General features: G+C 41.6%; 2 protein-coding genes and 2 long non-coding RNA genes across 13 annotated transcripts in view; 2 read left to right on the forward strand and 2 right to left on the reverse strand.

The window, feature by feature from the left end:
* Positions 1 to 2,054: 2,054 nt before the first annotated feature.
* LOC121590704 lies at positions 2,055 to 5,017 on the reverse strand. 5 transcript variants are annotated; one of them, XR_006004474.1, is made up of 6 exons: positions 4,927 to 5,017; positions 4,770 to 4,864; positions 3,344 to 3,581; positions 3,242 to 3,273; positions 2,660 to 2,767; positions 2,055 to 2,504 (listed from the first exon to the last, which is right to left on the reverse strand). XR_006004474.1 is itself a non-coding variant. In XM_041910608.1 (2 exons), exons 1-2 carry the CDS (start codon positions 4,811 to 4,813, stop codon positions 4,238 to 4,240), a joined length of 501 nt encoding a protein of 166 aa, XP_041766542.1. In that variant the 5' UTR covers positions 4,814 to 4,888; the 3' UTR covers positions 3,595 to 4,237. The 5 variants fall into 5 exon arrangements, 1 of the variants encoding a protein (XP_041766542.1); XR_006004475.1 differs by having other exon boundaries at positions 3,242 to 3,581; positions 4,541 to 4,864; XR_006004477.1 differs by lacking the exons at positions 3,242 to 3,273; positions 3,344 to 3,581; positions 4,770 to 4,864; positions 4,927 to 5,017 and adding an exon at positions 2,987 to 3,214.
* Positions 5,018 to 6,267: 1,250 nt separating this feature from the next.
* Positions 6,268 to 6,962, reverse strand: LOC121590070. Its single transcript, XR_006004384.1, has 3 exons — positions 6,864 to 6,962; positions 6,702 to 6,767; positions 6,268 to 6,631 (listed from the first exon to the last, which is right to left on the reverse strand). It is a non-coding gene; the product is annotated as an uncharacterized LOC121590070 (long non-coding RNA).
* A 1,362-nt stretch (positions 6,963 to 8,324) lies between these two features.
* On the forward strand, positions 8,325 to 9,032 carry LOC121589007. Its single transcript, XR_006004255.1, has 3 exons — positions 8,325 to 8,422; positions 8,516 to 8,581; positions 8,652 to 9,032. It is a non-coding gene; the product is annotated as an uncharacterized LOC121589007 (long non-coding RNA).
* Positions 9,033 to 10,617: 1,585 nt separating this feature from the next.
* LOC121603588 (nuclear pore complex protein Nup160 homolog) overlaps positions 10,618 to 15,343 on the forward strand; it is a 31,318-nt gene continuing 26,592 nt past the window's right edge. For 2 of the 6 annotated variants that reach the window (XM_041932553.1, XM_041932555.1), the window contains exons 1-2: positions 10,618 to 10,899; positions 10,985 to 11,093. In XM_041932553.1, coding sequence (XP_041788487.1) covers positions 10,815 to 10,899; positions 10,985 to 11,093 — 194 coding nt within the window. In that variant the 5' untranslated portion in view covers positions 10,618 to 10,814. Of the gene's footprint in view, positions 10,900 to 10,984; positions 11,094 to 11,582; positions 11,815 to 15,343 lie in introns of those variants that run through there. The other 4 variants (XM_041932550.1, XM_041932554.1, XM_041932551.1 and 1 more) reach the window with 3 other exon arrangements.

Consider the following 15,343-nt stretch of genomic DNA (forward strand, 5'->3'; position numbering starts at 1 on the left):
TGAATGCTCGAACTTCTTCCTCTCCGTTTCGATTCGACATCCAAATACTTGCTTTTCACAAATTCCAGGGTCAGTTTCTCTGATACTGCTTCCATTGCTGTGTTCACAGACTCGTATGAAACCGGCATGGTCAGCATTAGGTGACACACAATGTCCTCCTCGTCCATTTTCGCACCGGTCGACTTGAGCTCTCGAATCAGTTTATCGAAACAAAGGAAGTGAGATTCCAGACTTGAAGATTCGTCATGCTTCATCTCCAGAAGTTTTCGCTTAAGCATGAACCGATTGGTCAAGCTCTTCCGTTCGAAAACTTCATTCAGTCCATCCCAAATTTCCTTCGGACTCCTCTTGTCCTTTATGTATTCCAGGTGACTATCGGCGACAGCTCCGATCAGGACCGAACGACACTTGTTGTCCTGTTTCTTTCGGAACGCCTTCTGCTCCTCCTTCTCCTTCTTTACAGCCGCTGTATCCTCATGCACGATTTCCCAGAAGTCTTCCTCCTCCGCTTCCTTCTCGACACAGTGCGCGATTTCCAACTGTTCCAGGAACGCCAATATCCTGAACTTCCAATTATTGAAACCCGTTCCATCGAAAGGCTTGATCTTGAGGAACTTCTCTTCGTCTCCCATCGTGAGGATTTATTCGAATGGCTTAAAGAATCTTCTAGGCTTGAATTGGGTTATCCTGGGTTATACTGGGTTATACTGGGTTATACTGGGTTATACTGGGCCCATAACCTATTAACAGAGCTAAAACACCTTTACTGGTTGATGGTTGAAAGAGGAATGAACATTTTATTAACTACATTCTGTTAACACTATTTCATAGAGTACTATGATCAATTGTACACCAGTATCTCATAGCATACTTAAATCAATTGTAAACTTCAACATTCATCACAATGCAAAACCCATCAATTGCCATTCAAATACCACTACATGTTATAAGAGAAAGGGGTTAAAAAACTAAAGGGTACAGGTATCTTATAAACATACTTAGTGAGAACAAAACGATAAATGGTACATGGTAGCAGCAATTCCTATTTATTTTTTGTGCACGTGCAGCAGTATCCAGGGATGGACGCAACATGTTTCAGCGGGATACGGCTGGCCAGATCCTTAACGAACAGTCGCGAGATCAGATGGGCCGCCGGCTTCGTCATATCTGGCGGCATCTTAAACTGCAGCTTCATGATTTTATAGTACGTTTCCTCATACGTGGTCGCCAAAACCGGGACCTTACCGCACAGCAGCTTGTACGCCAGCACGCCCAAATTCGATAGATCGACAGTTTTTATGTGCGGCTGACCATGCACCATCTCGGGCGATAAATAGTCGAGCGAAACGCACAGCGTCGTACCGGAACAAGGTCGGCTCGTGCACGGACCAACCGAAATCGGCAATCTTCAGATCACCACCGTGCCCCAGCTGCAAGTTTTCTGGATGATGTCACGATGTCCCAAATAGCCAGAATTGCTTAAGCAGCTCATTTTGGCACGCTAAAGATCGCTGCTCTAATTCGCCTTTTGCAGTAGATAAACAGCATCAAAGTTCTATGTGGGTCTTTAAAACAGCGCCTAAGCAGCTTCCTTATGCCACGATTCCAGGGATTATTTTTCTGTGTTTTTTATTTTCAAGCAAGCGTCATCGATGAAATAAACAACAAGATTTGTTTCGTTTAAACACATATGTATATTTTTAAAACTTTTGTATTGATGAATTACACAAAATTTTACACAATTTACTGATAATTCACAATCACTTCACTCAATATTCCTTCTTTAATTAACTTATCTAACTTGTACAGCAGCAATGAGATGATTGACGGCGTCTCTCTTTGACATTTTGACAAGATCCACCTTGTACCGATGCCATGCATTAAAAAGCTATAAAGTTCCACCAAGTTCGATACACACTCTTAACAAGCCTTAAAGTTATATCATGAACCCTACACATAGTGCTAATCAGCCGCAAAGTTCCAAAGAGTACCATGTGCCTGTTAAAAAGCTCCATAGTTCCGCAAAGTACCGTCTATCTCTTAATCAGCCACAAAGTACGACATCGGAACGATTTTTCGTTAAACAGCCCTAAATCAGCTATAAAGTACGAGCTGGCTATTTGGGGTATCACGTTGCGCTCGTGCTGCGATGAATAGGTGTGTTACTTTATAGCATGCAAAGGACAGCGGCGAAACACGACGGCCGATGCATCCTCCGGATCATCTTAAGTGGTGCATTCGAGCATGTGGGGTGTGGATGCGAATGATTAACCACGAGCTTACTGAAGCCGTATGGCGCGTCGGACATGGCTGTTTGCGATGGCTGGGACATGTTGTAAAGATGCCAGACTCGTGCCCCAACAGCAAGGTGTTTGAAAGCGGCACTCAGTTCGGTACTAGAAGCAAGGAAGCACAGCGAGTTCGATGGCTAGATCAGGTGAAGTAAAACCTCGAAGATCGAGTGCCTACATCGATGGGAAGCTGCAGCTAGCGACCAGGCATTCCTATCAAGAGAGAGATGGAGAGGGAGAAAACCAAAATGAAACAATGTATAAGCAGTATTTTTTTGCACTCAAATGCAATTGGTCTGTCTATGAATTAGGTTTGAACATATCACAATTGAATCCTGAGCATATTTTTTCATTCAGTTCATACTTACGTTCGTCAGAAGTGTAAGAGTGTTGACCATGATTGATTGACCATTGAACGATTGAAGAGGCTTATGAAACCGATATAAACGTATAGACCGATTTATGTACTTCAATTTCTAAAAAATAAATAAATAAATAAATAAATTAAACGAGATACTCCTACTGATGAAAAATATAAAATACATAAAAAGGAAAGAAATGGGTGGTGAGGGTTTTCGATGATAAAATATTACAAAATATCTGCTCAGCCGAGCACTAGCAACGGAACACCAATGTATGATGCACCCGGCACTCCGGCGAGGGGCCAAGCGCATCCGATTTTAGTCAGCACTAACCAGCCAGTGAGCCATTCTGCCATCCACTCAGCCAGCCAGGCAACCAGGCAGGGAAATTACATCATCATATTTACACATTATCGTTTTGTTCACATTATGCAACTGCATCGTCTAAAACACATTGTTGGCGGAACCTAGGAACAATCATTTATATGCACATTATGAAGAATGCGGAAGCGAATACATCAGGCCAAAAAAAAAAGGAGAACATCGTAGCTGAGAAATTTCCTTTCAACGCAATCACTGATTTCTTACCTTTTTGCACTTTAGTGCTATTTTTTTGCTACCTAAAAATACACAAAACACACAGTTTTTTAAAACAATATTTTTAAACATACTTATAGACTTAAAACATACATATAGACACAATCACTACACAAAATCACTACAGCACTTCGCCGATCGAGATCTGCACACAACACGCCCGCTCCTAATCTAAACACAGCGTTCAGCTTCTCCGATGTCGCCTCATTCAAAGTACCAGGGCCAACTGCGACCAATCGACTCGGTGCCATCACATCCAAGTCAGTATCCGCAATGAGACCTCCCTTCCGAGACAACAGTCATTCGATCGTTCGTCTGGCATTAGCTGAAACTAAAGAAAGAAAAAAAAACGTATGCTTGTAGTTATAAATCCAACTCACCCGTGCATTAGAAGCATTTTCACGGCGACAAAGACTGTCGGTAACGTTTGCTGGATCTTGCTGTGCGCTTGCCAATTGAGTGCACATTTCGCATTGCCCATTACGTGGACATCAAGGTGGTCATCATACTGCCCGGCGACGACGGCTCCTTAAATATAGCGGATGAGCGCGTGGCTCGCCACCGATGGAGACATGTCGCGGCAGAAGGTGTACCACACGTTTATCGGCACGTCGTGCTGGATCGCGCCGGAGGAGATGGAGCGGGACCACGGATACGGCTTCTAGTCGTTCGGCTTTACCGCGATCGAGATGGCGACCGGAACTGCGCCGTACCACAACTACCCGCAGATGAAGGTGATGATGCTGACGCTGCCGAACGATCAGTCCACGATCGATGCCGGGGCGGACAAGAAGGGCCTGTACCAAGCGTGCGGCAAGACATTTCGCAAACTGATCAGCGAATGCTTGTAAAAGGAATTGTCCAAGCGTCCAATGGCGAGCGGACTTTGTGTAGTAGGCTATGACTACCAATCAGTGGGATTTTGCCTCAGCATAATTTCGCTTCCTAGGCATAGTAGCCTATGCCTTCTTTAGTAATAAATAAGTTCTAAGTTAACCACCAAACGAGCAAGTTGGCGAATCTCGTCGCGAAGCAGCAGCAGCAGATCGAAAATTTAGCAAATCGAACTTTTTCGACGGCGGCTAGCGGAAGCGAGAAGACCATCGAGTCGTTGGCAAATGGAATCCAAGATTTCCTGTACGATCCGGACGCAGGAGATTTCTTTGATGCCAAAGCCAATGCCAATTTGCTATTCTGCCAAAGCATCCTCGCGATTTCTCTCTGGATGAGACCATTACAAAACTGAAGAAGTTGTTTGGTCGCCAGAAGTCGGTTTTTCACTCCCGTTACCAGTGCCTGCAGTACGCCAAGAGTGATGCGGATGATTTTACTTCGTATGCTGCCATGGTCAACAAACACCAATCGCCACGGGATGCGGACATCCGAGCTAGATTGATTTCGAAACTGGAAGCTGATGAAACTGCAGTTGTTGAACAAGGAGAAGCTGCAAGTAAGGTGACTTTGGCAAGCCTTTTGGAAGAATTACGTTCATTACTTACTTACGTTCATTACAACTTACCTTGTTTTCCATGATCGAACATCGTTTAGTTGAATTGCCGGCATTCTTTCTTCCCTCTTTCTAACGTTCGCCGGCTCAACACGGTTGCACAACAGCTGCAGAGAAAACACCGCTTTAATTGATTTAATATTACAATTATTGGCTATGCTTTACTTACCCTAAACTGCTTTCAGGCGTGCGAAGTCGATTCTACCACCATTTATAATTTTTCGGCTGTTTATTTTACACATTACACACAACACTTTCATCACCGATGTATGCTTTTTTTAATCATTCGCCTTTGTACATCGTGAGAGCTATCGTTCGGTTCAAAATATAAACAAACTTTATTTTTGAATATTTGACAAATTACATGACCGATCAACCGCACACTATCTCGTTTTTCTTGTCAGGGCTGCTTCGATTGCCATAGGGGGGGCCTTAAAAAATCTTTTACCGTTTTTTTTGTATATTCTATCTATTGCGGAGGTGGTCGGAGAAAAGTCCCGCGTTAGGCAGCGGTTAGAACCTCGCCGCATGCGATTTTTCTACAAGCTTTTGTATGGGATTTGACGTTAATGACAGCACTTGCGAATCTGACCGTATTACTACACGATGCGCAATCTCAGATTGCGCATATATTTATCTGTCAAACGGATCGGTTTGATATATTTATCGGTCAAAAGAAATTTATATATCTCGGACATATAATCTTGAAAATGTATGCGCAATCTTGGCGCAATCTGAAATTGTATGGAAATGACGTTTATAGCTCAGGGTTGGCTACGCGAAATGACATATGTTTCGATAAATCGAATATATGCGCAATCAGAGATTGCGCATCGTGTGTTAATACTGTTAGGCACTGGTCTAATCTTGTTGCGCGCAACAATGTTGCTGGCAAAATGTATGGATTTTGACAGCTAGCGCAACTTTGTTGCCGGCCAAATTCAAACCAATTTGATTTTTGTCTGGCAACGTTTTCTATTAACCTTGGTCATGGTAATCGGGTATATAAAATGACACAGCAGCAGTGTGCGTTTTGTTTACATCCGCTTAATTTGGAATTTTAGCATTTACAATACATTTTTTTATATATATTTTATTTTTCAACACTTGATTCAACAAGTGAATGATAAAAAATAACCTCTGAGCTGTAAATTGGCTAATTTTTTACGTTAAACAATATCAAATCAAAATGTTGCCTGCAACATTCATAGACCACCTCAGCGATATGTTTCCGAGCAACAATGTTGCGCGCAACAACATTAGACCGCTGCCTCCCAACCGACATTATCGCGCGACATTTTAAAATTTTGTATGAAAAAACGGGCTCAAAACGTTCTCAAATCGTGCTCATTAGCAGCACTAAAGAGCACATTTCTGCAACCGTGCGACAGCGTGTATCATACATGTAGATTCTGTATGCTACATTATTGTACAATTTCTTTATTCTCTCCTTTCTCCCAAAACAAACTCAGACTCTCTCTCATTTTCCATTCCTCACATTCGCTCTTTATTTTTATCTCTTTACTCGCACATCCACTTTCCAATACTCACACAATTCATACTGCCGAAAACCGGTGCGGGATACACACGTACCCGTCTTGCCAGCATTCTCTCCTCGTTCTTCCTTTTATCCAGCGTTGTCTTCGTCGAATGGTGTGCACGCGATAAAAATTCTTCCTGCTTGCCTCCCTCTCGCTGTTCCCACATGCTGCGCTAGCGCGCTGGAGGATCGTCCCTACCTTCCTGCTGCTTCTCCTCTATCAGGCGCTAGCACGTTGGACAAGTTCCTGCCCCCCTGCCGCTTCTCCGACGCTAGCGCGTTGAATGGTCGTTCCTGCTTTCTTTCTCCTCCAGTTCTGTTGTTTTCGGCACTCCTAGGGATAGAGGGAAATATTAACTATGTTGCCAACAGCTGTTCAATTTAACACCAAGCGTAATACTTACCAACCAATTGAATATTGCTTCTATCGTTGTCCGTGCTCACGCGGAAGCGTGCGTGTGTTACGATTTCTTTAAAAAAACGAAATTGATTTTATATCACAATTATCAATACAATTCAGTGTGATGAAGATTGATATAACCCTTTATTAAAACAACTGTACTTACCAAATAGTTTAAATAATAGTTTACTGAGGCAGAGAGAAAAATTTTCTGAATGTTAGAATGAGAAAAATGATAGATACACATAAAAATCGCGCGATAATGCCGGTTGGGCTTCCCAACCCGCATTATCGCGTGATTTTCACGTTTATCTATCATTTTTCTCATTCTAACATTCAGAAAATTTTTCGTTCTGCCTCGCTCTTCTGGGTATTGGTCTGGTTTTGCTCGCAACTTGGCTGTGTCACACCAAACATCCTCATGTTTCATATGGCTCTTCTCTTTTCATCGTTAGAGAGAAACTCTTGCGTCTCGCTTTTCTGGGACTTGTCCAATTTCGCTTGCTACACCAATCGTTCACGCAAGCGTTCTCCTCTCGCCCGCTCTTTGTATCGTTGTACAGGTACTCCCCGATATACGCTATCAATGCGGACCGGAGGCAATAGCCCCAAATAGCCAGAATTGCTTAAGCAGCTCATTTTGGCACGCTAAAAATCGCTGCTCTAATTCGCCTTTTGCAGTAGATAAACAGCATCAAAGTTCTATGTGGGTCTTTCAAACAGCGCCTAAGCAGCTTCCTTATGCCACGATGCCAGGGATTATTTTTCTGTGTGTTTTATTTTCAAGCAAGCGTCATCGATGAAATAAACAACAAGATTTGTTTCGTTTAAACACATATGTATATTTTTAAAACTTTTGTATTGATGAATTACACAAAATTTTACACAATTTACTGATAATTCACAATCACTTCACTCAATATTCCTTCTTTAATTAACTTATCTAACTTGTACAGCAGCAATGAGATGATTGACGGCGTCTCTCTTTGACACTTTGACAAGATCCACCTTGTACCGATGCCATGCATTAAAAAGCTATAAAGTTCCACCAAGTTCGATACACACTCTTAACAAGCCTTAAAGTTCTATCATGAACCCTACACATAGTGCTAATCAGCCGCAAAGTTCCAAAGAGTACCATGTGCCTGTTAAAAAGCTCCATAGTTCCGCAAAGTACCGTCTATCTCTTAATCAGCCACAAAGTACGACATCGGAACGATTTTTCGTTAAACAGCCCTAAATCAGCTATAAAGTACGAGCTGGCTATTTGGGGCATATCTCGAATATTAGCGAAAGTCGAATTTCGAGGATTTCAGTCAAATTATAGCTAATTGTCGTATAATTTTGCATGAAGTGGTAGGTTTTAGCCACTAAATTAGTTATTTGATCTAATTTATACTGAATTTTTCAATTTTATACCTTTTGAAATGGTTTTTAATATTCAACCAAAAGGGAATTTATTTTGCATTTCACATTCGATTTAGAAATCGACAATTTACAATTTGTTCAAAGAACTGTCAAATTTAGAAAAAGTGTATAGCGAAATCGTGTATATCGAGTATGGCGTATATCGGGGAATACCTGTAACGCCACACGAGGAAGGCACTTCTTCGCGTTCACATGAAAATGTGGTAGTGTGAAATCAAGTTTGCAAACGGTAGGACGCGTCGATGCGTGCCCGTTTTTTTTTTTTCTCTCGTGAAACCAGTGCGGAAAAACTATTTGGTAAGTACAGTTTTTAATAAAAGGTTATATCAATATTTATCAAACTAAATGGTATTAATAATTGTGATATCAAATCATATTCGTTTTCTATAGAAATCGTAACACACGCACGAACGGAAGTGAGCACGGACCACGACAGAAGCAATATTCAATTGGTTGGTAAGTATTGTGCGTGACGTTAAATTGAACAGCTGTTGGCAACATAGTTAATATTTCCTTCTATCCCTAGGAGTGCCGAAAACAGAACAGGAGGAGAAAGAAGGCAGGAACGATCCGATCCTCCAACGTGCTAGCGCCTGGTAGAGGAGAAGCGACAGGAAGGTAGAGACGAACATCCAGCTCGCTAGTGCAGCACGTGGGAGCAGCAAGAGGGAGGCAAGCAGGACGCGTACACACCATTCGAGGAAGGCAAAGCTGGAGGAAAGGAAGAACGAGGAGAGAAGGCAGGCAAGACGGGTACGTGTGTATACCACACCGGTTTTAGGCAGTGTGAATTGTGTGAGTATGTAAATATGTATGTGCGAGTAAGAAGGTAAAATAAAGAGCGTAAGCATGTGCAGAATGGACAAATGAGAGTAAGAGTCTTTGTAGGGAGAAAGGAGAGAATAAAGAAATTGAACAATAATGTAGTATACAGAAACTAGATGTATGATACACGCTGTCGCACCGTTGCAGGGACGTGCTCTTTAGTGCTGCTAATGAGCACGATTTGAGAACGTTTTGAGCCCGTTTTTGCTCATACAAAATTTTAAATTGTCGCGCGATAATGTCGGTTGGGTTACCTGTTCTCTTACACTGCTTCTAGACGACCAACTTTAGTACCGCGACAAATTTTCTGCGAGCTCTATGTTCTTAAACAACTTCTCAGTTTTAGAACAAAATCAGAGGCAACCGTGATTGTCGCGGGTTTGTGAATTTTTCATTGAAAGGCAACGCTCGCATTTCGCGACATTATGATCGAAGTAAGCCATATTTTCGTGCTATAACAAAGACGCACAGATAGAAAGTGTCGCCAATAATTGTCGCGGAAGATCTTTTGGGTCGTCTGGGAGCAGTGTTACCGTCCAAATAGACATACAGCGACAACGTCGCGCGCGGCAAAAAGTAGCTCAATTTTGCAAACAGAGCTACTCGTCGCGCGCAACAATTTTGCTTCATCCGAAATAATCGAATTATCTAGTTTTTTTACAAGCCAGATTAATACCAAACATAAAAATTTAGATTTGAACACATTTTAACCTATTTTTGTGTATTTTCAAATATAAAACAAGTTGGTTGACTGAGTCAAATGAGCTACTTTGATCTACACAGAGTGAAATTTTGAGCTAGTTTTCGTCGCGCGCGACATTGTCGCTGTATGTCTAATTGAACGGTTACCGTTCAAATAGACATAGAGTGATAACTCCGCGCGTGACAAAAAAAACTCAAAATTTCACCCCGCGTAGATCAAAGTAGCTCATTTGGCCCAGTCAACCTACATGCTTTTTGTTTTATAACATAAAAAATGAGCTATAATGTATTCCAATGTATTTTTTGCGTTTGGCATTAATCGGACTCAAACTTCGGATCGGACTAAACAAACTTGATAATTTTATTATTTCGGGTGATGCAGAAATGTCGCGCGAGACGAGTAGCTCTGTTTGCAAAATTGAGCTACTTTTTGTCGCGCGATACGCTATCGCGCGCGACGTTCTCGCTCTATGTCTTTTTGAACGGACATATAGGCATTCACATATAGGCGAGGCCATGAGAGTGACAAAATGTTGACAAATTTTTCAAAACGTGAGCTGTTGTCACTGTTTTGAGCTTTTGTCAAAATTTTTTTTACCTGGAGCAGTCAGAAAATAAAGTTGACAAAAGTTAACAAAAAGTGACAAAATTTGACGTTCGCGAAAAAGCGTAAACAAACAGCTATTTGGCGCAGTTGTGACCCATAGCTATGATAATAATGCTAAAATGCATGTTTCGAATTGATTTATGCACCTATTTAGTACTTCTTAAACATGATTTCGATGATATTCAAATGTTGGAGCTTTTTGTCGCTTTTGTGTATATTTTTGGTGCGGCCACGAGGAGAGCTTTTTTGCAATTGACAAGCAATTTTGACATATTTGATTTTTTTTTAACATTTTGTCACCTCCGTGGCCACGCGCTATATGGCGATCCGTTTAAAGCCCTGTACCACCTGGTTTCTTTAATCACTTTGATTCAGCATCCAAAAATATGATTTGTCTGTACGCGCCATAATCGATCTGTGCTGCGTCGGCGTGAATTTTATATTCAATATTTAATTCGCCCAAGGCTTATATTGATAGCTGATAACTGGATAATATTCGTTTTTGAAGTCTTATATTTGTTTCCGTGTGTGTTACTATTTAGCCAGCTTATCAAAATGTCTGAAATGTACAGAGAAGTTCCTTTGATCCAGCAAGCAATTGATGGTGGCAACGGGTCAAAATCGTTGAGCATTTCTTCTGGTAATTAGTTTCCACGCATTGCTAAGAAAGCGTAAACACGATTATTAGTACCTAATTTATCATCTTTCATTGTCATCGATTTAAGGTGGTTATAATGCTATGCTAATGGACTCGAAAACGCCAGAAATTGCTGGTGGCTTCCGATTGAACCATATCGTCAACGGAGTGACGCTCTTAAATCGTTTCATATACTGGTAAGTTATGTATAAATTAAATATACAGGCGGTCCCCGAGATACACGGTTAATGGGGACCGAAAACGGCCGCAAAAAAACGCGCATCTCGAATTTCCGCGTAAGTCGAATCTCGTGATTTCTAGCCCAAATATCACTAATTTTCGTGTAAATTTGCAACTAGGGGGTGGTTTTAGCCACTTAATCAACTATTTGATATGATTTTGAATGAAATAACAGTTTCAAACCTTTTGAAATAGTTTTTAACATCCGATCAAAACAGAAATTATTTGGCATTTTACAATAGATGTGTCAAAGCAGTACAATTTGGTCAAAGAACTGTCAAATTTAGAAAACCGCGTATCTCTGAATCCGCCTATAAGAGGTACCGTGTATCTCGGGGACCGCCTGTAATTTATTATCACATACTGCTTGCAACATATAAAACCAATGATTAATCGTACATGGCCCCAACACGTAACACGTTCCGTCTGGACTGTGTCCCCCGTAGTGATGGGCGCTTCGGAGCGCACCAACGGCTCCGGAGCCGGCTCTGCTCCGATGGCTCCGGAGTTGGCTCCGCATCCATGGCTCCGCACCAACGGCTCCGTAGCCGGCTCTGGACTAACGGCTCTGCTCTCACGGCTACATTCCAACGGCTGCGGAGCCGGCTTCGGGCTCACCGTTCCAGAGCCGGCGATGAATCAACGGCTCCGGACTAACGGTTCAATAGAGACATCATTGTATGATAGCGTATTAAAAAAAAAAACGAATATATATTCTTGTACGTGTGGAAGCTAACATACGATGTGATTGCAGTATTGACATGTATGACGTTGTGTAGCATTCGTTGTTCTCGTCTTTCTTAACAATATTCAAAACTAATCGATGTTTTTTTTATGAATTCCTTTAAACATGATCTATTCCGCTATTTAAGGATTTCCTCGATTGAAACTCAATTGAAAAAGTTCTTTTAGTCCTTTGTGTTAAAACGGGCTCCGGAGCCGTTGGTGCGGAGCCGGCACCGCAGCCGTGAGTGCGGAGCCGGCTCCGAAATTGTCTGGAGCCGGTCGGAACCGGTTCCGGTTTCGGAGCCGTTTTGCCCACCACTAGTCTCCCGGCCTTAAGGCCTGGGTTTAGGGCAGTGGCAACGCTAATCGGATGCGATTTTATCGGACGAGATTTATATGGGATTTGACAGATAACGTCGGACGACGAAATCGCACGTCCGACGTTATCTGTCAAATCCCATATAAATCACGTCCGATAAAATCGCATCCGATGAGCGTTGCCACCGCCCTTATGAACGTATTGCAGCGACATTTTCTCAATAGCAACAATTCTGGATTTTCTTTCTTATTTTAAAAACTGTGCACATATTGGCTGGTATTATTGAATCCGTTCGAGGCGGCGGCGTACGTCCCGACACTCATTTTCCTAACGTACTAGATCGTTGCTACAGTTATTCACCGCGACGTTGTAGGACCGGGCGCAAGAAATGTATTACCATCACTAAAATTTCTTGTGAGCGCCGTACGTTCCCGCTACGAACGGGTTCAATAATACCAGCCATTTTATCTTACAAATATTTGAAAATAAATTTTAACAAAAACGTTCCCGCAACATAAGTTAGACACCTCGTCCTTGCGATTTGGCAACGAATGTTCCCAAAAAATTTACAATTAGGGAAAAGCGGGGCAAATTGGGCATGTTAAGCAGTTTACTAAATATTCCTTTGAATATGCCACAAAACACAATTTTTCTTTCATTATTGTATGCCTCCAGCCTTTATCTATGGATTAAAACTACCAAATAGAATGAAAACAACTTAAAATCATGAAAACAGTGTAAAATAAAATTTGATATTTTAGGAGAAGATATTTTGGCACGCGGGGTAAAATGGGCATAGCCCTGGGGCAAAATGGGCATATGTAAACAAACTGTGAAACGTCAAAAAACAGGGGCGATATGAGCCACAACAACTGCGCTTAGGTAATGGTCTATGCTTTTGCGCACGTTTCGTGAAATGTGTTTTCGTTCTATCTTTTGTTTTGCTGGTCAGGAAAGCCCTTAAAATTCTTCCAAAAATATGTTATCAAAATCAAAACAGTTTTTAAGGCCGGGCTACATTGATCGTACTCCTGAGTGTAATTTTTGTGAACGCGTACGCCATCTAGCGGCGGCGGGTCGAAGCTAGAGGCTGGTATAATTTATCTGTCAAAAAGTGTTTTGGGTCGAGGAGGCTATAATTTTACCCAATGATGGAAAAATGTTGGAAGATGGGGAAAAATGTTGCCTAGCGCTTTGTATGAATGACGATTTATCCACTAACAACAATTAACGGCCTATTTTGTTGCAATTTATGGACGTTTATCAACATTTCCTACGGCAAACAGGTAGCCTGGTCGAAACTTGATGAGACACCAAGCATGAATAATTTTGGCACTTAAATTATACCCACATCTAGCTTGCGCTGGTCGCCGCCAGATGCGCTAGTGAATATAAAAATTACACTTGCGAGTACGATCAATGTAGCCCGGCCTTTACACGTTTAAATCTACAAAATCAAATCTTTTGAAGCTGTGTCTGTTATCATTATTGAGGCGACGAAAACAACACCATAGCCTCACCAAGCGCTGTATGTCAAAAGCATATGCCTTTTGCCCCACGTGAAGCATTTTTATATATTTTGTTACATTAGTAAAAATACGCATTCAATCGCCTTGCTCTCTCGAGACAAATTGTAAAGGCCGGGCTACATTGATCGTACTCTCAGGTGTAATTTCAATTTTCACTAGCGCATCTGGCGGCGGCTAGAGGAAGCTTTTTTTGGTCGTCGAGGGAATGGTGTTGCCGGATCTCTTAAGGCCGGGCTACATTGATCGTACTCCGTAGTGTAATTTTTGTGAACGCGTACGCCATCTAGCGGCGGCGGGTTGAAGCTAGATGCTGGCATAATTTATCTGTCAAAAAACGTTTTGGGTCGAGGAGGCTATAATTTTACCCAATTATGGATAGAGAATGGAAAATGGGGAAAAATGTTGCCCAGCGCTTTGTATGAATGACGATGTTCAACAACAACAATTAACGACCTACTTTGTTGCAATTTATGGACGTTTATAAACATTTCCTACGGCAAACAGGTAGCCTGGTCGAAACTTGATGAGACACCAAGCATGAATAATTTTGGCACTTAAATTATACCCACATCTAGCTTGCGCTGGTCGCCGCCAGATGCGCTAGTGAATATAAAAATTACACTTGCGAGTACGATCAATGTAGCCCGGCCTTAAAGAAATATCATATCTTTAAAAATATATCATGAAAAACTTCAACGCATCCCTGCGACACTGGTTTAAGCTTATTTTCGAAGTGGCAAAAATTACATCAATATGCTACTAAACCTTATTTTGCATTTTTATTGGTTATTTGTTATGCAATGGTTATGAAACTTACATGGTGTTCATAGAACACTCTAATGAATACATTTTGAGCATTGGAAAGTATCTTTGTAGTGAACGATAAGCTTTCCCCTACCCGAGTCCTACCAGTGTGACCAGATTGTTTTGTCGGATTTCAGTAGGAGCATCGAAAATTTAAACCGTTGTTTTCGGTACTTTTCGATGTTTTGAAGTTTTATAGGGGTTTCCAAGCTACTTCAATGTTGGAACTGAAAATTTCAACCACGTTAAAAAATGCTGAAGGCTGCACAGGCGATTTCAAGTCTAGAAAGCCAGTTCAAAACACAAAGTTTTGAATTCAAAATCGTAACACTGGCGCCTATCGCCAACCAGTCGATAAAAATTAACCACCGGTTTGTCTATATCGACCAATCAATTTATCTACTCGAATTGGTATCGCGTACGTATTTGACTTACCGGTCGATTAAATTATATCGATCGATATAATTACAGATCGAGTTGTTTCGCCACCTGTCAAATTGGCTTTGTTTACTTGAGTTTGTTTACAAATGAGCACAGTAGTTGGCACCACAAAGCGATTCAAGAAAGTGTTTTACGTTTAAAATATGTTGACAAATGTTAAATGTTACAACTTTCGAGGGTGTTCAGTATTGTTCTATATCGCAGTTAGATGCGTACATTCGCAGCTTGAAATTTGCGTGTTTAAATACAGATTTATCAAACCCATGTTTTCGTACGAAGCCAACCAGAGCTGCTAGTCGAAGCCGATTTGTTTGAATAGTCAAAGCCGTATGCGGCCGTTCTGAGCCGTCTTAAACCGTCCGGAGTCACTAGTCTGCAGCCGGAGCTG

The sequence above is a fragment of the Anopheles merus genome, chromosome 2R (assembly GCF_017562075.2).
Source record: "Anopheles merus strain MAF chromosome 2R, AmerM5.1, whole genome shotgun sequence".
Lineage (NCBI taxonomy): Eukaryota > Metazoa > Arthropoda > Insecta > Diptera > Culicidae > Anopheles > Anopheles merus.